Source organism: Spodoptera frugiperda, chromosome 15 (genome assembly GCF_023101765.2).
Source record: "Spodoptera frugiperda isolate SF20-4 chromosome 15, AGI-APGP_CSIRO_Sfru_2.0, whole genome shotgun sequence".
NCBI lineage: Eukaryota > Metazoa > Arthropoda > Insecta > Lepidoptera > Noctuidae > Spodoptera > Spodoptera frugiperda.
The window spans coordinates 7,675,261-7,696,810 of NC_064226.1; the positions used below are offsets into that span (position 1 = coordinate 7,675,261).

A 21,550-nucleotide genomic window follows, 5' to 3' on the forward strand; every position below is an offset into this window, starting at 1 on the left:
TTGGTAAACACGGCACACACTTACATACGTTTCAAACCCTCTTAATTAACTATTCCTGAGTATAAAGCAGTTTGAGAGTAAGGAAAATAGACTTGTATCACTTGTATGCCATACAAAAGTTTCCCGTTAGAGAAAACAATTTGAAAAGTAACTAATAACTGCTGTCGATAAGTTATAAGACATAATAAGTAAGTACCTACACAAATAGCTAACGTTTAGTATAAAATATATAATGTATGTGTATGTAACTTTAAGATTGTGATGTTTAAATCTACAGACGACATTTTTGTTTGATTTACCCATGCAGGTGATAGTTGTAAAGTTAACGTTTTTAGTGTTTCGTACTGTAGTGCCTAAGGTATACAAGAAGGAGTTGTCAGTTACCTGAATTAGTGAGTGTGTTATCACCAAGTCCAGTGGACGTATCAACATCAGGATGTGCTTCAGCAGCGACAAAAGTGAGCAGCGCGCATGCCCACGCGCATCCGGCCAACAACAGCCGTGCGCAATTAGTGTACTGTCGTCGCCTAGCCATATCACATCACCAATTAAATATCGTTTTAAATCTTTTTACACAAAAAAACTAAGCTTGAAAAGTTTATGAAAGTTATTCAAACTAAAGTAACTTTGTTTTCGACATTCAAAAGTAACTTTTAACTATTGCATTCATTGAGAAAGTTCGAAATATATCGGCAGACTCGTGAAAATATAGTAGTGCAAAGCCGAGTCGGCAGCGACGGCGGCGTGGGTTGCGTAGCGTGCGACGGCAGCGTGGCGACGTGGTCGCGGCAGAACTGTCCGCGGCTGCACATCGCGGTCGCGACCGGCTCCTTCGGAGTCGCAGCGTCTCACACCCGGCCACGAGGAGGGCCGCTGCGCGCGCACCCACCTCGCCAACCAATGGCGCCGCGGGGGTGGGACCGCGCGTAAGACGCACGGAAGTATATGCGAAGGCCTATGTACAGATGATAGCGGACAGGTGGTTTCGCGGCCGTAATTAGGCTTCTGATAACTTATTGCTACATAAATATGCTTAAACGCTGGACGATTAAGATAGCGCCCGAAACCATGCCGAAGTACCGGTACTACCGACCCTACTCGCGGCTGTTTTACCTGCCAATTTACCTTTCTGCAATGTTATGTACTTTTAGGGTAAATTGTAATATTCCTGAATAAATTTTACGATACTGCTGTAAGACTCAGCTTAACTTGTTAAATATGTCTGAAGTGTACTTTCCCTTTTTTGTGGTCGGCTGCTCGAAATTTCAGCGTTATCGTTGATATTATATTACAAGTGATCAAATAGTTGTGAATGTAAGTGATTCTATAAACTCCTGGGTTCGATTATTGAGTCAAAGAAGAATTTATCATTCGTCACACGAGACTACATTCTCGATATATTACTTATTCATGGACAAATTTCCACTGAATCTGTTTCTCAGGATTGGTACGGAATCATACATTATATATTTTTTCCTCAAATGAGTAAGCAGAAATAAGTCTACTAAGTCAAACAATCAAATTAAGAAAAACATTTTTTCAGATAACCTTTTAAATAATAATAAAACTATTATCAGATAAGTACCTGCTATTACTAGTTTGAAAGAAATCAGAATGAGTACTTTGCAGTTGAAATCTGAAATCGAAACATAAGAACATAACATTACTACCTAACTCTAACTGCACAGTGACTTTAGATAGATTTTTTGTCCTAATTTCTATAACAATTTATATCTTATATCCAAACCTATTATTAGCTATAGATACAACAAAAAAGTTTAATTTAAATCCGTCCACTAGGTAGTTACAGAGATCAGCGTTTGCAAGCAGACAAATATACAAACAGATTTTTCAAATTATTTCTCCATATTTGTTTTATTGAAAAATAATTAATGCACAGACACACTTTTTTACTGTTTTCCAACATGTGAAGAAGATATAGATATATAGATACCTACCTATATGGTATTATTTATTATACATTAGGTACTCCTTGAAGATACAAAGGTTAAAGTTACTGGATAAATATGATAACCAAACCTGACCTTACATTATAAATAGATTATTTTATAATTATTATTTGTTTTTGTAAACTTATACACAGAAAACAGGAAAACTGTTCTCGTAAGTACTTGCAACTTTAATAAAAAATAAATAAAAATGAATGGCCAAAATGTATGTATGTGCTAATCTTAGGAACTGCTGGTTCAAATTTAATAATTAGTGTGTTGTTTGTGTTGGATAGCTCATTTATTAAGGGAGGTTCTTGGCGACAAAACATTGCGCTGCGATCAATAGGAGCTAAGCAGCGCAGCGGGTTAAACCACGCGGGAATAGCTAGTTAAAAAATATTAATCGAATAAAATTTAGTAGGTACTTTAGTTATCGTCGTGTTCCACAATGCTACACACGAGTATCATTAAATTATTTTGCCATATTTATTTTAAACTAATAAAATGTATGATAATAACATTAGATATAGAAAAATAGAGCATATAGAAAATAAGTTATCCCAGTCATCCAGTTAGACAGTTGTACTCATAAGACATTATGAAATAGACTTAAATAAACACACAACTAAGCAAAGTTGATCAGCAAATCACGATGAAACGCATGGCACTAAAATAAAAAAAAAAACTTTATCAGTTTCGGGTAAGTATTATAATGAAACTTATTAAATTCTCTTCTCTCTCTCTCTCTCTCTCATTCTGGTCTGAGCTGTATCTCTAGCGGATGATGTGCTTCCAGCGATTTCTGTTCAGCGTGTCTCTTACAACCGTGTAAAATTTTGAGGACGAATCTTTCACTCTGAACAGTCCATCTCGTTAGAGAACGGTCTTCGGTGGTCCTAGTTTTATATGATTTTTTTTTTTCTCTTGTTTTTTTTAAACGATGTTCCACACTAGTATTTTCTCCTGTATCGTGGGTGCGTTTACAAACATACAAGTTCACATATACGTGACACCCAGACCCGAAACAACAATTTGTGGATCACACAAAGAGTTGATCCGTGCGTGAATCGAAGCTGACCCGTTGCGCGGCAGCCAGTTGCCCAGCCATCGCACCAACCGTGCAATTATATTATTAACTCCAACAGTTACCTATATGTGTGTGTCTATATATAAAGTGATTTATTTAATCTCTTTCTCAATTAATTCGGTGTAAATTAATCAAGTTATTTACAAACACTGTAAAAATACAGTGTTCTCCAATGCCTAATTTAAATCTTGAACATTTTCTTAAACAAAAATTCTAATCAAAGTCAACTTTAAAACGCCAGTTATCACCAAAAAAAAGAATTTATTAATAAAATCTCAACTGTGAAATATATCTATCTTTAAACTGAAAAGTATGTGAGTAAGTTTGGTTCAAAACGAATAAAAAATAGTCAGTCATTTAGTCTGGCATTTAGTATTGAATCAGTATATTTTTTTTATAAGGGCACTAATCAGGCACTAAGTTTTCCCTTACTTTCCATTCAAGGTTTTCTACTTGCTTCTCGACATCTTAGACCAATCCAAAATCCAGACAGCTTAAATTGCGATCGAAGTGCGCGAAGCTAATTCACATTTGTCTAGTGTTTGATGAAAAAGAGTTGCTTACGAAATCTACATGACGTCGAAGTCGAGTCAAAAATGTGAATTAAATAATTGAACAAGTAGCAAATAAATAAAACGGAGTAACGTTTGTAATCATTGTTGTAGTTTCTATAATTCAAATATCATAGGTGATTGGACCTATTACAGAATTATAACCTAGGTACAATTTATTTCACTATGGAGCACCATGGGTGCTTATGGACTAAAGTTCGCAAATAAACATGATCGATATGTAATTTTGCAAATGATAGAGTCTGATTCATTTTTGTTGAGTATGTACTGGTTAAGAGGTGTTAAGTGATGGCAAGTCGCCAACATGCCAGAAACTCCACCAGAAGATTGCAAGAACAGGATAATCCTTATATTTATTAAAATATTACGACACTTTCCTCTCTCCATGTTGACTCTGTTTATTGCGTGTTAGCCTAACCTGATAGTCATGGTTATACCACTTTCTATTTTGCAACGTCACACGTCACTTTGGTATCTAATTCGTATGTAGGTACATAAGTTTTATGGAATACTACAAAAAACATTTTCATGTAAAAGTTACCAAGATGAAACCAACTCTCTTGCACTGTCCAAAAGTAATCACATCTTCAATTAATCTCGCATAGCTAGAAAGCTTAGTATACAGTGGTAACGGTCACATACTTTCACAGCTTAGCTATTAAATTAAAACGGGGATGGCAAAAACTGTTTTGGCATGATGGACGCCCATCTTTTATCAAATAACATAATAATAGCAACCGGTGCCACGGTCTCTTTTTTAAGTATTCTTCATAGGTGACGTTTTAGTAATTTGTAGAGAAAATTACTGAATATTAAAGTATTAGCCGGTATTGAACAGGCAGCAATTCATAGCCGGGACGTGTGAGGGAACGAACCTTCTCACGCCCCGGCCGTCGCTAAAGACACTCCGGGCGTCGGGGATCGCGCGACGATCACCGGCCACCGTGAGTGTGGGTCTGCGGACGGCGAGCAAGGGTCGCTCGCCGCCCAACCAGAACCAGTCCCGTGCTATCCAACCACCTCAGATGATGGGGCTCAGTAGGGCTGATGCCGACCGGAAGCTGCGGACTGCCTGCCGGGTTACCAGAGCTCCAGCTCGAAAAACAGGAGTAGGAACGGGGTGTTTTTTAGTCAGTAAGAGTTTGAAACTCCCTCTCGTCACAGCAATAGGATAGACGAACGTGGTGTTCAGATACATAGGTACCGAAAATGTAGCGCGAAGATCGTAGCGCGTAGAAGCCTAACTAGAATAAATAATAAATATTTTATTGCTAAATTACAAACAACATTCAGAAAATGAGTTTATTTATTGTAATGCTGCACCCGGCTACACGCAAAGCGCTGCATATAGAGAATTCTAATACAACAGCACTGGTTTATTCTAATACTCGCAAGAAAATTCTTTGAAAAAATTAAATAGGTACCTTAAAGACTTCCCTACTTTCAAACGAATTAGATTGTAGACTACTAACTTTATGTTTAACACAGTGATTGGCCGTTTTGCAGAAGCCTATGATCGATTCTTGTATAAAACAACTGTTTGTGATATTCACTAGTTAATATTGTTTTGGGTTCAGGTGTAATTTATAGGTATGTGTAGCACCTACGTCCGTCTTCGTTAGATTCTATCAGTTGATTAAGATTCTCCTAGGTATAAAAAATATGGTGAAAACTGTTGTTTCTATAACATTGATACAATTAAGTACCATACCGTTAAGATTGCAAGAAATAAAACTATTCTATCAGTCTGCTACGAGTCAACAAACTATTTTCGGGCGAATCTGTGGCACGAATCAATCTAGGTACGTCATAATCCTCAATCGACTGTTGTGTACACTCTCAGTGTCTTTATCTTTTGCCCTACATCTTGCCAGCATAATTTTTCAACATTATATCTAATTATTCTGCCAAAGTGCCCAAAATATTCATAAGCATTAAACAGCCTTCTTGAACAGAGGTAGAATAGGCAATAAGGGCTACCATATTTTCCTCATTCGATGCTGCTATTATAATATGAGGGCAATTTTTTCAATAGAATTACTGTCTAGCCACTCAATTTTTATTACTACAATGTATGGATAAAAAGATCTTACGATACCTTTATATACATAACTAGCAAACCTGGCGAACTCCGTTTCGCCACCACTGATTTTCCTGAATTTTCTTTGCTATAAACCTCACGGAGCCCGAGTCCTTTCCAACGAATGCAAAACCGTGGAAATCGGTTCGTGCGTTCTGGAGTTATAGCGTCAGGAAGGAAAACCCGACTTATTTTTATATAATAGATACTTATACATCGATTATTATAAGTGTGTAGTCTTACAATTTTATAGTGATGTCATTTTTATGATTTTCTTCGTTTTATTTCAATTTTATTTTTATGATTCTATATTTTGTGTGTTAATGTAATTGGTTTCTTAAACCGTGTTAACATATTAATAATTTTCAAATCGAATGGCGAATCCTAACAGTCATTTGAAGTTCTGCTAGCTTTAACTTATTGATGCGATGTGCTAAAACTTAATCCTCCAAAAAGATTTCGAGTTAAAAAGAAAGTGTCTATATTTCGTATTTTTTGAACATAACTGTACTAAAAAGCCTACGAGTCAATGTATTTTATAATTTAAAAAAATACTTTGACATTATCATAGTGTCTCACTGTTACGTCAGTTTTGTTGTCAAATCTTGCAAACGTCATAACAGGTGAATTCCATAGAAATATTATTTTACATTTTTAGCATGAAATTGCCAGTAATCTGTACGGCTTGAGCTTATTTCCTTTGCAAAACAAAGAAAAGTAGTAGACAAAAATACTGCTCTACAAATATTCTTCAGAAACTTGTGACGTTTCCGATACTTGAACGCGCGTCAACACTTCAGCAGTCACTTCCTAAGATAAACATTCGGGATGTGTTCTAATGTTTTTTGATAGTATTTACACGTAGTATATTATAATTCAACCAATATGGATCAAAATAATCGCCAAAGGAGAAATGATTTAGATATAGACAGTTTTCGAAGCGATGAGCCCGGCTTTGATAGAGCTCGGATGCGAAGACAATCAGGTGGTTTCGTGGATTTAGGTAATGAATCACAATATGGTTCAGGCGGACATCAAGCTTCAGGAGCTAATGAAATATTCGCAGACATACAGGTTGGTAAACGATGTATTTCTTAACAACCACTTAGTCTTAGAATGATCTCACAATAATATTCAGTTACATTAAAACTACAGCTGATGCTTTCTGTTTGCTAATAACTAGACTAAAATTTATAATATGTAGTTCATTACATTAATAAGCAGTGTTCATTAAATTATTAAAAAAACTAAATGCTCTTGTTGGGTTTGGTTTAAAGTTAACTTTTTGGATGGATGCTACTTGGCATGAGAATTTAAGACATCTCTCTTGATAGATATTAAATGAGTACTAGTCACTTTCACACTTAGTCACATAATATACATATCTATCTGACACATCAAAATAGTATAGCTTTCCTATTCTTTGCTATATAAACTTACATGTCCGCTTGTTGTGTTTATCTAATCATCAGCTAATATCTTAAGATTAATACCTATACTGATAAATAGTCATTGTCTATGCAACTGAAAATAAAAAAATATATAATTGCAGGGTGATGTACCATGGTGGAAATCCAACTTCTTTATATCACAACCTGTCCTCTTTGGTACTTGGGATGGAGTATTTACATCATGCCTTATAAATATTTTTGGAGTAATTGTATTTCTAAGATCTGGTTGGATTGTTGGACAGGCAGGCTTAGTTAATGCAATTTTTATAGTACTTTTTACAGGTAAGAAATTAATACCTTGTTCAGTATAATTTATTATATTTTTGTAACTACCTAAGCTGGTATTAAGTATTTTTATCAGTCAAGACATTCATAAAAGAATATCAGCATATTCATTATCTAAATCTATATATGGCCTAAGCCAATGATATATAACTATGGAATTCAATTAACTTTGCACTTATATGTACCTACCTGATTATCAAATTTTCATTATTGATTTTATCTAATGTTATAATATATTTATTTTCCAGTTTTTGTAGCTCTGATCTCAGTGTTATCAGCAGTTGGTATATGTGAAAGATGCAGGATAGAGAGTGGTGGAGTGTATTTCTTGCTTGCACACACATTAGGGTCCAGGATGGGAGGTGCTCTCGGCATGATATACTGTTTTGGTCAGGTAATGCTACTCAGTAGTTGTTATTATACTTTTATAAAGCATTGTTATTACAATACTATACATCATCCCATTTTCCCTCTAAAGATAAACAGGATAGGTATTTAATTTTATGTTGTTATTTCCATGTATTACCTAAGTGAGAAATGTCTCTGGTCTATAAATTCACATGCAGTACTTTTTTCAACAGCATTTTAAACCACCCTAAATCATACTTTCCAGGCTGTGGGCTGTGCCTTAAATGTATTTGGTTTTGGTGAATCAATGGCTGGCTTCGTAGTTGCTGATCCACTTAGTGACACACACAAGTGGGCATCCCGAGGATTTGCCATAGCTGCAGTACTACTGCTGGGCACTATTAATGTAGCCGGAGTGAAGTGGGTGGTGAAGCTACAATTTGCACTGCTCATGATTATCATGCTTGCAGCTCTTGACTTCTTTGTGGGGTCTTTCATCACAGATCCAACTGATGATAAACGTAAGTATATAGTATTTTGAATATTAATTTCTTATTATCAAACAATGCATAAAGTGACATACCAGTAGACTATAAGGAAATGGAGTGTATATTACCATTTATTACTATATAAAGGGACCATCACTTAACTTTATGTAAAAATAACTCATTACTCTATTTAACTGTCTAAAATTCCAATTCTAGCTTATTTCTTTTATTAATATTTCAGTTCATTCAGAATTTAAGGGGTGGCTCAGTGGAGTTGCAGCAAATAATACATGGCCCGATTACCAAGATGGGTACACCTGGTTCAAATGCTTTGGAGTATTCTTCCCAACCATCACTGGTATATTAGCTGGAATTAACATGAGTGGAGATTTGAAAAATCCCTCTGTGAACATACCCAATGGATCATTAGCTGCTATCGGTACTGGGTATGTATTATTTTTAATAGAGCAAAAATATGCTGTTTACACAAGTGTCTTACAAATAAGTGTTAGACAAACACAACCATGCCAGCCACTTCTAAGTCTTTAAAATCACATTCAAACTGTGGTACCTAATGTTTAAAAATAACAGACAGTAATAGTTTGACCACTCTTGTTCAACCATTCTAATCTTGAAATGTTTTTTACAGAACATTTTTATACCTGATGTTTATAATAACATTGGCGGCTACTGTGACGAGGGACGGTTTGCTACACAACCTGTCAATCACAGCTGACATCTCGGCAGTGACTGTTCTATTGCTCGGTGGTCTGTATGTCAGTTCCATGAGCTCTTGTCTAGGTGCCATGTATGGAACTCCTCGAGTTCTACAAAGTATTGCAAATGAGAAAGTTATACCTGGACTTGCATTTCTTGGTCATGGGGTTAGTATTTTGTTGTGAATTTTATGTGTTTTCATTTTGATAGATTTTTTTCATAATTAGATTAACTTTTTGCATGAGTTAATCCCAGTAATGAAAAACGTGTAGTATTTTTTTTAATCTTAATAATTTTAAAATGTGTCTGTGATAAAATTTTGATATTATAAGTAGTTAGTGTTTGAAATTAACGTTTTATTTTGTTTTATTTGTGGTCCCATATATTAAGTTCAACTTATCAAATATTGTCATATTATTTGCAGAGAGGTCCCAACAAGGTACCGATCTACTCGATGGTGGTAGTAGCGGTGGTCACCGTCACATTCATCATCATTGGTGACATCAATCAACTCGCACCCATTGTCACTATGCCCTTCCTCATCACTTATGCTTGCATTGACTATTCTTACTTTGCTCTCGCCCAAACTTTTGATTTGCAACATAGACGAGAAATGAGGTATGATTCCATAATTTTCATTATTATTACTTATTGGTTTAATTTGCTGATTATATAGAAATGAAATTTATTGATTTCAAACATTGTATTACATACCTAGACAAAAGTTTTTAACAAACAGTGCTTTGAATAAGTAAAGCAAAATGAACGCGTAAGTACCTACTCAACATGAATAGATTGTGTATATGCAAAAAATACGAAAGTATGGAAAAGAAACTAAGTCACTGCAATAAACTCTCCAATAATGACCTAAAAAATAAAAAACGCAAAAATATTTAGCCACATAAACCTTCATACTCAAATTACTTTTTAATTGCTGGAGTATTAAAAATTAATTAAGTGCCAGTACTTTAAATGAGTGTATAGACAAACCAAATTATCGCGTAAGTACTTAATATGTAGATATTGTGTATATGCGAAAAATATGGAAAGAGACTAAGTAACTGGAATAAACTCCAATAATGACCGCCAAAAACGCAAAAATATTTAGCCACATAAACCTTCATACTCAAATTACTTTTTAATAGCTCGAGTATTAAAAATTAATTAACGTTAGCCATGCAACCATTTCATTGTAAACTGTATTGATTTCAGATACCAAGGTCATTCACAACGTGATACGCAAGTTTACGGCGCTACTGGCAGTGATCTAGACTTGTTATTCCCAGAGAGAATTAGACATAAAAATGTTGGGGTAAGTTGTACACTTGTTGCCGTCAGCGCCGTATCAATGCCAACTCATGTAATATCAATAAATAATACCGAATGGCTAATCGAACTATCAATATACTTAATATTGTACGCTTATCTCTGGTAGTCTTATCACACAAGGCAATCTCTTACGGGATGGAAGCTGTAGTAGGAGTCTGATATAAATCTTGTACTGTACAAGTTAATGATGCCAGTCACTTTAAAAAAATTGCATAATTATCTTGATGTTGTTGGAGCTTAATGCAGAAATGTCTTTTCCAGGACTTTACTCCGTCTCCAACGGACTCTGCGATAATGAACGGCCGCATGTCTAACGGGGATGTCCGACGACCAAGTATTAGTGTACATTCTAAGAACAAGAACTGGTACTCGCATCTTTGCAACAGATGGCTGTCCCTTGTTGGGGTGAGTACCTATTCAAACAATTTTGCTTTGGTAATAAGTAGAACATAGATTATAATATGCATATAGGTCAAAACGGGTTCTCTCTATCTGGCAGAATTTTGATGCTCCGTAAAAGCTACTCAATTTAAGTTGTACTTAAATATCTTGCTATCTCTGTCATTTTGTAAAGTATTTGTAGTGACAGATATATTTTTGAGAGCGTCTTAAAGTTGAGTCTTAATGTTGTTGGAGATTAGCGTTTGAGTATTAGGACATAAGTACTTAATATAAGTAATGTAACTAGTTCTCGGGGTACGATTTTCAGGTCGGGAAACAAACGGTTTATTTTAATTTTCGACAAATTATCATCGATAGCCCAAATCATAGGGGAGGGACTTGACAACAACTGAGTACTATCTATATATCTAGGACCTAACCCACCGAGGATTAAAGGATGGACGTTGAGGTCTATTATATTTATGTTTTATTACCTAGTTGTTTAATTTCAGGTGGCCATAAAGTTATTGTTGATGTTTCTCGTCCACTGGGGGTATGCTCTCGGCTGCCTGACCATCCTGTGGCTGTTCTGGCTTTACATCGGTACCGCCAACCCCGCACTCAAGCCTGGACGCGCTTCAGAGTTCCGGTTCTTCCATTGGCTTAAGATTTCTTTCCTACAGTTGATTGGGTAATTATTTATTTATTCAAAGATTAATTATATTCCTATTGTAGGTAAGTATGTTTCCAATCTGATGACATTCCCTTTAAAAGAATGATATTTCATTCAGTCAATAAGTAATATTTTAAATATATCCATTTTATTATTTCAAACCATTATTATTTTGTTAACATCACTATCCGTAATTTTTTACCAAACTTCATGCGAAACCTACTGCACGAATAATACAACCTGAAATCACACATTGGCTACTTTTATCCCCATAACGAGGACGATGCAGCTAACAACTTATTTCTTATTATTCAGGAAACGCCCCCTAGAATACGAACAGTTGGTTGTGACACCCGTGCATGCAGACATATCCGTAGAACAAGAGAGATTGAATGATGACAACGAAGACTTCGCATCAAGGCGCCGGTACCACCAGTCTACTGCGCTACAAAGTCACCTGGTCAGCGTCGATAGCTAAATAAATCAAGTGAAACAAAACAACAAGATAAATTAAAAAGTAATATGTTTTAACGTGTTGCTGACCAATCAATATTTGCTACAGATCACATTTTTATCATAAGTAACCATATTTTACCTAATAAACATGAGTAAAAGCTCATGTAATTTATAAAATACTGAAAAGGCGAGATGGGTTTCGTTAGCATGCAGTAACTGAGAGAATCTTAGACCTGCTCTCTCTGCAATTCGCATAATGCTACTTATAAGCTTCAAATCACTGCGCCATAAAGGCTTGTCATATTTATGAACAATCTATATCTCCTCATTTTTCTTATCTGCATTTTTTTGTTTTTAACACATATTAAATACAATAACAGCATTAATTTCAAATCTCTTTTTTTATTCAAATTATTCACATTTATTTGTTCTATATAATTTAATTGTTTTTTATACATAACTGACGCTAAATAATTACTTTGTAGCATTTTTGACTGACTTTTAATTAAATGTACATACATAATTATTTTATTTTTGCATCTCTGATAGAGATTATTATAATTATTAAGATGTAACATTAAGGTATAAGATATTATTAAACTATCAATACATATATTTCATGCATAGCTTTTGTAAGTTTTACCAAAACTGGATTTAATAATATTAAATTATTTTTGTATTGTATAGATATCTTTTAATAATGGTTACCCTTATCTATATGTTTTCCAAAAATAGTTATATAACTCTAATACTCATACACAGGTGTCCCTGAAGGCGATGTCCAATTGACAATAAAATTATGGCTCTAGGTGATTAGCAAAGTTACAACGGTTACCAGAAAAATGAAAAAAAAAACAATTAAACGACCAGTGTTTGCTCCCAAAACACTTTAATCATTTTGTTGTAACTTAGGAAATTTCTCTTATAATTCAGGAAAGGAAAATTATTAAGGGTTTGATTGATCAAAGTATAATAAACATTTATTTTTTCTTTCTTGAAGGACAACCAATACAATGTAAGAAATATAGGGGAAAGGGTCGGTTTCTTTTTTATTTTTTATCAACTGAACTGTTTCAATATAGTTATGAAGAATCAAAGATACACCCAATGGTAACCATAATTTAATTAGCAGTACAGAATATAATTATAAGATTAAGTAAACCTTTTAATTATTAGTATGGATCCCAGCCTACAATATCTGACAAAAATACTGACCATTTGAAGAAATTATTATATTATTAAAAAAATCTTTTCTCCTCTCCTCTTTGAGAAATTTGAAAAATCCGTATCTAATACAGGGTTGCTATAAAGAAAAAAGAACGAAAAATTTATTTATTTATAATATTGTCTATGAATGATTGAAGTACACAACTAGTGATGTAGCTTTTAGGAGCTATCTCCCAAAAATTTAGGGGTGAGAAATTTGTCGTACTATGTATTTATGGTAGGATTTGAAATTAGGGAAATTGAGGATGGGGCCTCCAGTAATCTCACTCAAACACTGAAACATAATTCAAGCATTGTTTGACGTCCGTTGTCTAATTTTAAGGATATTCCGGGATATGTTGTTTTAGGGAAAAATATTCGAGAACCATAGACAGAGATCCCCTGTCCACGCCGTGCACCCCGACGCGCGTTGTCAAATGAAACACATGTCATTGTCAACCAATCATTCACATTCACTCGTCATTTTTATCATTCATCGAGTTCTACACCTGTGGTCTTGATAGTGTTTATTTTTATTGTAAAATTGTTTAAAGTCTGGCTTTCTGAAATCATTTTGTTGTAAAAACTAAAGTGATTATTTGCAAAATGGCAGATGATCTAAGAAATTATAAATTGCAACTTCAACAGGTTGGTACAATTCAGTGTTATCGATCTTTTTTGTCATCGTGGTATGTATTTTCTTCTATGTTTTGATTATTGATGTATGCTTATAGATTTGTAATTTATTTTTAGGTGGAAGCAGCGTTACTTACAGATGGTGAAAATGAGGAGTTGCTGAAATTAAAGGCTGACTTGGAAGAAGTAATAGAGTTGACACAAGATCTTATCAAAACTCAAGACGCTGACTCCAAAGTGCCTAATATTCATGGTTCTAGTAATGATCATGATGTTACAGCATCCGTGTTGGCGGCCGACGATGAGGAAAGCTCACACAAATACTTTTCCAACTGGCAAGTTGGCGAGAGATGTTTGGCGAAATGGCGATCAGATGGACAGTAAGTGTTACTTTTCTTTGTCATCCTAAAGTCATATTCCTATCATATTTTTAAATAGGTACTCATCATCACCATCATCAGCATATTATCCAACTGGGAGGATACCATGCTTAAAATTTTAAATTATAAGTTTAGGTTTCCTCTCTGTATTACCTGCACTGTCTGTCGGTGGTGTCTAAATAACCTTGGAAAGTGCACAAAACTCAGGATAAGTTACATCAGTACTCACCAGGCTTCAAATCATGCTTAAGAAGTGAATGCCCTGCTTGACTGCCAGTATATGAGACTTTTATTCTTTATCTTACTATATTTTATTTTTAAATTTTCATTAGGTTGTATTATTTAAAGCCTACTTCTGCAATGTCAGTTACATTGCAGAAGTAGGCTTGTAGTAATTTACAATTCAGTCCAGTACAGTTTATTCTTTTCAAAATGTAAAATTAATATATAATATATACTATGTTGACATTAACATCTTATTCTCTTACAAATATGTCAATTTCATTTAATGTCTTTTAAAAGACAACAATAGAAAACACATTATGTATCGTGTGGATCCACATTCTGGCACATGAATAGTATATAATATATACTATGTTGACATTAACGTCTTGTTCTATTACAAATATGTCAATTGAATTTAACGTCTTGTAAAAGACAACAATAGAAAAAAAATACGGTCGAATTGAGAACCTCCTCCTTTTTTTGAAGTCGGTTAAAAACACATTGTGTCTTGTGTGGATCCATATTCTGGCACATGAAGGGTTAATAATGCTTTTCATTTATAGGTTTTTCATAAGTATAGTTTGTTTCTGGATAAATATCTAGATAATGTATTGTTGTTAGTATATTCTATAACAAGGAATTATAGTGAGCTTATTGTTTAATAGCTTTTCTTTGTGTAGTTCCTAATAAGATACTCGCAAAAGGTTGAGAAACAAATAGATAGCATTGACAATGTGTTCGGATGCTTAAATTTAATTCTATTTTATTAATTAATTAAATAAATACTAACAATATAGTCATTAATACAAAATGAAATATTTCACAAAACATAAGAAAGGGAGAAAATAGAATCACTAATGGACAAATTATACAGATGAAAGATAAATAAATGATGTAAATAATGATTGAGTCCCCCACTCCATAAGAAATCAATACTAGTAATATTAAGTTATAATAGATGTAATTAAACAGTAGATAAGATAAGTGACAATGTATGTATTAAATATTTATGAAAAATTATTATGAAAAAAATAATAATTTATTATGAAAAAAAAACCAAATAGGGAATCTGTAATAAGTGTCGGAGAGCCATGCATCAGCACAACTGAGCCTCAGAGAAAACCAGCGTGTACCAATTCTTATGTCTTGTTTTGGTGTATGTGTGAGGTTACCAGTGGCCCGATTACCTTCTCCCTTTCCTCAATCCTCAAATTCCTAACACCCCAAAAGACCGGCAACACATTTGTAACCCCTTTGGTGTTTCGGGTAGCCATTGGCGGCGCCGATAGCTTACCTACGTCTGCTTCTTTGCCGGCTGATCTCATGGAAAAGTACATTATAGAAAAAATCCGTTTGTATGTTTGCCTGTTACTCTATGCACATGCAAATCGCACACAATTTGTTTTGGAAATTGGAACATAAAAAACTGTAACCAAAGTCAATATTGTATGTGGACAAAGTTGTGGGCAGAAGCTACAAATGATTATTACTTATTACAGATTTTATGAAGCTCTCATTGAAGATGTTACAGAAGATACCTTAAAAGTAAAATTTGATGGCTATGCAACAGCAGAAGTGGTATCCATTAATGATGTAAAGGTTATACCTGGATCAGGTGTAAAGAGACCTCACAGTGGTGATGAAAGCAAGTGAGTATAAAGACACTTTTCAGTAACTATGTATAATGCCAAACCTCTAGTTCTCTAGTCTCCGACAGAGATGGAAATATTTAGTAACATTCCCTTTTGTCCAGTTATCATATCATTCTAGTTATATGTAAAGAGGTGACTCTATTTTCAATAATTATATGCGTATGCCCCACAAACCCAATTTATTAAAAAAGTTATCAACATCTAAGTTTTTTTGGGCTATTTATTTTTGGATATTTAGGCCACCTCAAAATTATCCATTCCTTTATATTCCTTGCCATCACAATTTTATAAGAACTAGCAGTTATTCTGCTGGTCCTATTCTATACTCTTTATGCAGTATTATGTGTATTATATGCATATTATACCTTTCCAGACTATTTCATGTACTAAAATGATGTTTGTTTCTTTATAGGCATGGTAAGGGGTACAACAGAGAATATCTCAAGAAGAAAAAACAGAAGAAACAGCAAAGATTTAAACAAATTGAAGAAGAAAGAGAAACTGAAAAGAACAAGTGGTTAAACTTTCATACCAAAGCTGCAAAAAAACCTGGTGTTCGAACAAAGAGTATATTTGCTTCACCAGACAATTTGACCGGCAGAGTAGGCATCGGCACTTGTGGCATATCAGGGAAACCTATGACTGAGTATACTCCTGGAGAAAAGTGGAAGAAAGGTGGATAATATTATTTGTAAATTTAGTTTAAGTTAGGTTTTATTTAGTCCTTAACACCCAGTAATTCAAAGTCACCATTTGTCATTTGGTGTTTGAAATAGTGCATGTTTCATCTGTACTAATATTACAGAAATTGTGTTTATGCTAATGTATTTATGTTATAATATATAACATACAACAATGATTTACTTTTATTTCTTCCTTTAGTTAGTTAAGAATCATAAATAGATTGACCAACATGGTTAAAGTAATTTTATCAGGTGATTGGAAACAAATTAACTAATGGATTTTTAATGATTTAATTTGAAATATTTACAATATAAAGAAAAGCCCTTATTACTCATTAATTACTAACTGCTACGAGTGGCTTCGCCCGCGTGCTCTCGTTAAAAATAGCCATATGTTATTCTAGACTATAATCTATCTTTATACCTAAAACAAATCTGAGTGAAAGTGTACATACTCACAAACTTGCCGACACTGAATTCAGATCACAAAACGATAAAAATAATGATGATCGGCTTCGAGTCCCACTCTTCCGTCTCTCTTTTTTTTGTTTTTAATTTATTATTATATTTTATCAAATACACACATCTTATAACAACACTTTAGATAAAATGGATTACTAGATTCGGCAACATCAAATCGTTCACTCATGCTGTTAATGCCTAAGTGTTCTGACAGATGGCGCCACATGTCTCACAGGTTACTACTGAGTGGCAATAACTCGGTGGTTAGAACACCGACACAGTGAGCCAGAGGTAGCGGGTTTGAGTTCTGTATTGTTTGGTTTTATCTGAATTCATCATTTGTAATTAAGCACCTATGTATAATGAAATCTGTATCTATGATAACATTTAAAGCTGAGTAAAGAGTTTGTTTGTTTGAACGCGCTAATCTCCGAAACTACTGGTTTGATTTGAACAATTTTATTACATCACGTTACGATAAATAGGAGCATAGCTGACCCAGTGGAAAACAGACGTGACGATAATATGTGGGTATGTATAAAACATAGGTACTTTACACGATTTCGAAATCAAAATTGAAACTCACTCCAATAGTCGTGGTTATGTTCTCGACGAATGGGTTGGAAGGCACGTTGATAACCTTATACATAGAGGCCGATTTAAAAAATGTTCTTCGTACTTTCATACTTATGTAGCGAGGGAGTGCCTCCGCCAACACGAGCCAAGCGAAGTGCAACGTTTAAAGCTTTCGCGCGTTTGGTACGGGTAAATAGGAACGGTTATTTGTTCCTATTGTTATTATGAAACAATGAAATCTTACAAAAAACCACGATAGGCAATATACCTAATTATACATATGAGACAGAAAAAACTACCTTTTAGATCTCTGCTCCATTTATGTTAAACCTAAAGTCTAACTTAGAATAAAAGAGTGCAAAAAACCATTTTCAAATAAATATTGTCAAGGTGAGACCATAAAGATAAAAAAATAATCACATCTTCATATAGAGCCAAGATTCTAACTCTACTGCCCTGGCCTATTACCTTAAGTCACGGCGAGACTACATTCGTAGCTCGTAGCATTCGTAGCGCGTAGCAGCGTCCGAGCTTTGAACTACGTGCTACGAACTACGCGCTACGTACCACGAACAACGCGCTACGAACCACAAACTACGCGCTACGAGCTACGAACTACGCGCTACGAGCTACGAACTACGCGCTACGAGCTACGATCTACGCGCTACGAGGTACGAACTACATGCTACGAGCTACGAACTACGCGCTACGAACCACGAACTACGCGCTACGAACCACGAACTACGCGCTACGAACCACGAACTACGCGCTACGAACCACGAACTACGCGCTACGAACCACGAACTACGTGCTACGAACTACGCGCTACGAGCTACGGCTATAGTATTTTGCCGAGACTTACAGCAAAATTAAGGCTAGTACATTTTACTGTAAAACTTTTGTTTGGGATCGGATTATTCACGCACGTTTTTACTTATCGGACTAACCCCACTCTCGAATGTACGTACTTCGAAAGATATACCGGGCTTACCGCGACTTTTTTCCTTAAACTCTTTAGCTTTACGCTTTTATGTTATATCTCGTATATTTGACGGTAAGTAATTCAATATTAAAACGTTAACAATTTGGTATTTTTTCTTATTTGTAAATGGGGCCGTTCAATTATTACGTAAGCACTATGGGGGGGCGGGGGGTCTTTACTTTGCTTATTTTGGATGACATGGGGGGTAGGGGAGTCTAGATGATGATTACGTCATCGGTAGTTATTTTCTTTTTTACACGAATGGCAACCCACACATTGTCTTTGCTTGAAAACGAAAAGCATTTTCGGGGATTCCCGCAAGTAATACATACATTTAGTGAACAGTGCGCGGTAATTCCCCTACTCGCTTTAGAACCGAGTAAGGGAATTACCGCGCGCTGTTCACTTGTCTAAATTTCCTCTATCAGTGTATTGTTTCGTTTGGCTGCTATAGCGAGTAGACGTATTGTAAGCATAGTAAAGCAAGTTAACATTTGTGTTACCATTCATTCCATTATCCAAAGTTTAATGTTTAAATAAGATGTCATTTCAAATAGACAAATCCAAGTTATACCAAAAATTGTTTGAAAGTTTTAAAAAATCTCATACAAGTACGAAAGTACAAAATGTACAAAAGTTAGTTAACGAAGTGTGGCGAAATTATAAATTACAAGCAAAATCCGACAAGGAACTAGATATTATTGTATCTAAGAGAATCGAAGAAGAATTGCAAGCAGCGACTAAGAATAAATCCAATTTACTACATTTTTTTCTAAGGTGAGTGACGAAATCATTTTAGGTACCTACTAGAAATATTAGAAATCGCCAAAAAGTTTCTCTTTGCTAATTAGAAAATATTATGGCCTATCTTAAAGTATAGAGGTAATATTCATTATATAGATTTATTTCTTATAATTGATTCCGTCAATTGGTCACAAAATACAGGATGTCAGTTTTATACATATATATTATATACCTACAGAAAACTATACTCTATTCAAATAGGTATTTAACAGAATGTAAACAATCTTTATATGTCTTTTTATTGAAATATGTGGTTTAAAATTGTAAACTGTGTAAAATCTGTTGTGATTCATTTAAAAACTCAACCAATATTAAAAAATTGCTTTTCTGTAAATACATAAAGGTGCGTACAAACATCGTGAGGCGTGCGCCGCGAATGGTTCGCACGTATACATGTGCCGTAGCATGCCTCAGGTTGATGTATGCGAGACGAACCATTCGCGGCGCAAGCCTCGCGATGTCTGTACGCACCTTTACAGATATCTGATTTTATAATTGCATATTTCAATAAAAAGACATATCAAGATTGTTTATATTCTTTTAAATACCTACTTGAATAGACTATAACACCCTGTATTTTGTGACCGGAACGATTTGCTCGTTTAAAGATATTAGATTTAAAGCCATAGGGTTTTGTATTTACCATATTTATTGCCATACTTTGTATTTATGTAGCTTAATAAGAGAATCTTTAGCAGAACCCATAGAAAGTTTTTATTTTTAGGCAACCTGTAAACCTGCAGAAAAAACACAAATTACACAGCCAGCTTCAAATATTAAAAAACAGGAAGAAGATAAAATAAAAACCGGTAATGAATCACAACAGCAATGCGAAATTAATAAAAATACAGATAAACAGAGACCAAAACCTTCTCAGGAAGCTATGAAAAATAAGATTGCTCTACTCGAAAAAAATTTGAATGCTTTGTATTCTGCCAGAGATACTATGTCAATCCGTGCTGAAGTTGATAAACAGATCATTAAGTTGCGCGAGGAAATAAAAACAGCAAAACAGTCTTTAAACAGGAAGGTTCAAAACGCAGTTGCCCAGAAGAAACACAGGGATGGTATGAAAAGAAAGTTAGAAGATATTTGTCATGAAAATCCAGAAATGAAAAAAAGACTATCTCTGAGGGATTCAGTGGGACGTCCTAATCTTGAAAGCAATCAACCTTTACTATTGAAAACAATCGCGGATATAGCTTTATTTGGGAGTGCAGCAGATGATAGAAGACGAACGGAATCAATTCGCAGAGTAAAAACTCTTGATGAACTCACACAAGAATTACGTAAAATGGGATTTGACATTAGTCGCAGTGGGACATATCTTCGTTTGATTCCCAGAAAATCTAATTCTGCAGAGGGACGAAGACATGTATCGACAGTCCCTGTTAAGCTCATTCGGGCTCAAACTGATCACCACAAGAGCCACTTAGATAGCAAGTTCGCTGAAACATCAATCCATTATTTAGAGAACATAGCATCCATACTAGGACCAGATCAAGTATTTTTCATATCTCAAGATGATAAAGCTCGAGTCCCTATTGGCGTAACTGCGGCAAATAAGCAAGCACCTCTTCTAATGCACATGGAATATAGAATCAAATTGCCTGATCACGATTGGGTAATCGCTGAGCGTCATAAATTAATACCATCTGTTTATGCTGGTATCAAAATCACTTCCAATATGCTAGGACAACCGCAAGCCGTTGGATATTCTGGACCAACATACATCGCTATTCGAAGTGGAAAGCATAGTTCATCTACTGCTAATACTCATGCTCAGGATTTCGAGACGCTTCTCGAACTTGAAGAGTTTCGACCATTAGCTAAAACTGACCATGGACTAGTAAAACCAGTGGTAATCATGACGGTTGATGGAGGGCCAGATGAAAATCCGCGTTATCAAAAAGTCATAGGGTTTGCTATACAACACTTTAAGCGACATGATCTCGATGCATTGTTTTTAGCTACCAATGCTCCCGGAAGAAGTGCGTATAACAGAGTAGAGCGCAGAATGGCTCCTCTTAGTCGGGAACTGGCTGGTTTAATATTGCCTCATGACCATTTTGGGTCTCATTTGGATGAACGTGGCGTTACAATTGATGAACATTTAGAAAGATCT

The 21,550-nt window shown here is 34.9% G+C and overlaps 3 protein-coding genes across 4 annotated transcripts in view; 2 read left to right on the top strand and 1 right to left on the bottom strand.

The window, feature by feature from the left end:
- Nucleotides 1-957, bottom strand: part of LOC118273813 (lachesin-like) — a 69,808-nt gene extending 68,851 nt beyond the window's left edge. The window contains exon 1 of the mRNA XM_050698603.1: nucleotides 385-957. Within this exon, the coding sequence (XP_050554560.1) occupies nucleotides 385-535 (151 nt within the window). The 5' untranslated portion in view covers nucleotides 536-957. The remainder of the gene's footprint in view (nucleotides 1-384) is intronic.
- A 5,415-nt stretch (nucleotides 958-6,372) lies between these two features.
- LOC118279008 (solute carrier family 12 member 8) lies at nucleotides 6,373-12,503 on the top strand. 2 transcript variants are annotated; one of them, XM_035598535.2, is made up of 11 exons: nucleotides 6,373-6,765; nucleotides 7,244-7,424; nucleotides 7,676-7,821; nucleotides 8,041-8,296; nucleotides 8,514-8,709; nucleotides 8,913-9,147; nucleotides 9,405-9,598; nucleotides 10,193-10,292; nucleotides 10,571-10,714; nucleotides 11,203-11,381; nucleotides 11,679-12,503. In XM_035598535.2, exons 1-11 carry the CDS (start codon nucleotides 6,577-6,579, stop codon nucleotides 11,839-11,841), a joined length of 1,983 nt encoding a protein of 660 aa, XP_035454428.1. In that variant the 5' UTR covers nucleotides 6,373-6,576; the 3' UTR covers nucleotides 11,842-12,503. The 2 variants fall into 2 exon arrangements, with proteins under 2 accessions (XP_035454428.1, XP_035454421.1); XM_035598528.2 differs by having other exon boundaries at nucleotides 6,374-6,765; nucleotides 8,505-8,709.
- Nucleotides 12,504-13,487: 984 nt separating this feature from the next.
- Nucleotides 13,488-16,775, top strand: LOC118279172 (survival of motor neuron-related-splicing factor 30). The gene is made up of 4 exons (XM_035598720.2): nucleotides 13,488-13,673; nucleotides 13,779-14,041; nucleotides 15,766-15,915; nucleotides 16,331-16,775. The coding sequence occupies exons 1-4, from the start codon at nucleotides 13,632-13,634 to the stop codon at nucleotides 16,599-16,601; spliced, it is 726 nt and encodes a 241-aa protein (XP_035454613.1). The 5' UTR covers nucleotides 13,488-13,631; the 3' UTR covers nucleotides 16,602-16,775.
- The last annotated feature ends 4,775 nt before the right edge of the window (nucleotides 16,776-21,550 follow it).

Bases quoted from the DNA above. Each gene is read 5' to 3' on its own strand.
- LOC118279008 (XM_035598528.2), top strand. From the start codon at position 6,577: ATGGATCAAAATAATCGCCAAAGGAGAAATGATTTAGATATAGACAGT. The intron at 7,822-8,040 runs GTAATGCTACTC...CATACTTTCCAG, and splicing joins TGATATACTGTTTTGGTCAG to GCTGTGGGCTGTGCCTTAAA. The intron at 9,148-9,404 runs GTTAGTATTTTG...TATTATTTGCAG, and splicing joins TTGCATTTCTTGGTCATGGG to AGAGGTCCCAACAAGGTACC.
- LOC118279172 (XM_035598720.2), top strand. From the start codon at position 13,632: ATGGCAGATGATCTAAGAAATTATAAATTGCAACTTCAACAG. The intron at 13,674-13,778 runs GTTGGTACAATT...ATTTATTTTTAG, and splicing joins ATAAATTGCAACTTCAACAG to GTGGAAGCAGCGTTACTTAC. The intron at 15,916-16,330 runs GTGAGTATAAAG...GTTTCTTTATAG, and splicing joins CACAGTGGTGATGAAAGCAA to GCATGGTAAGGGGTACAACA.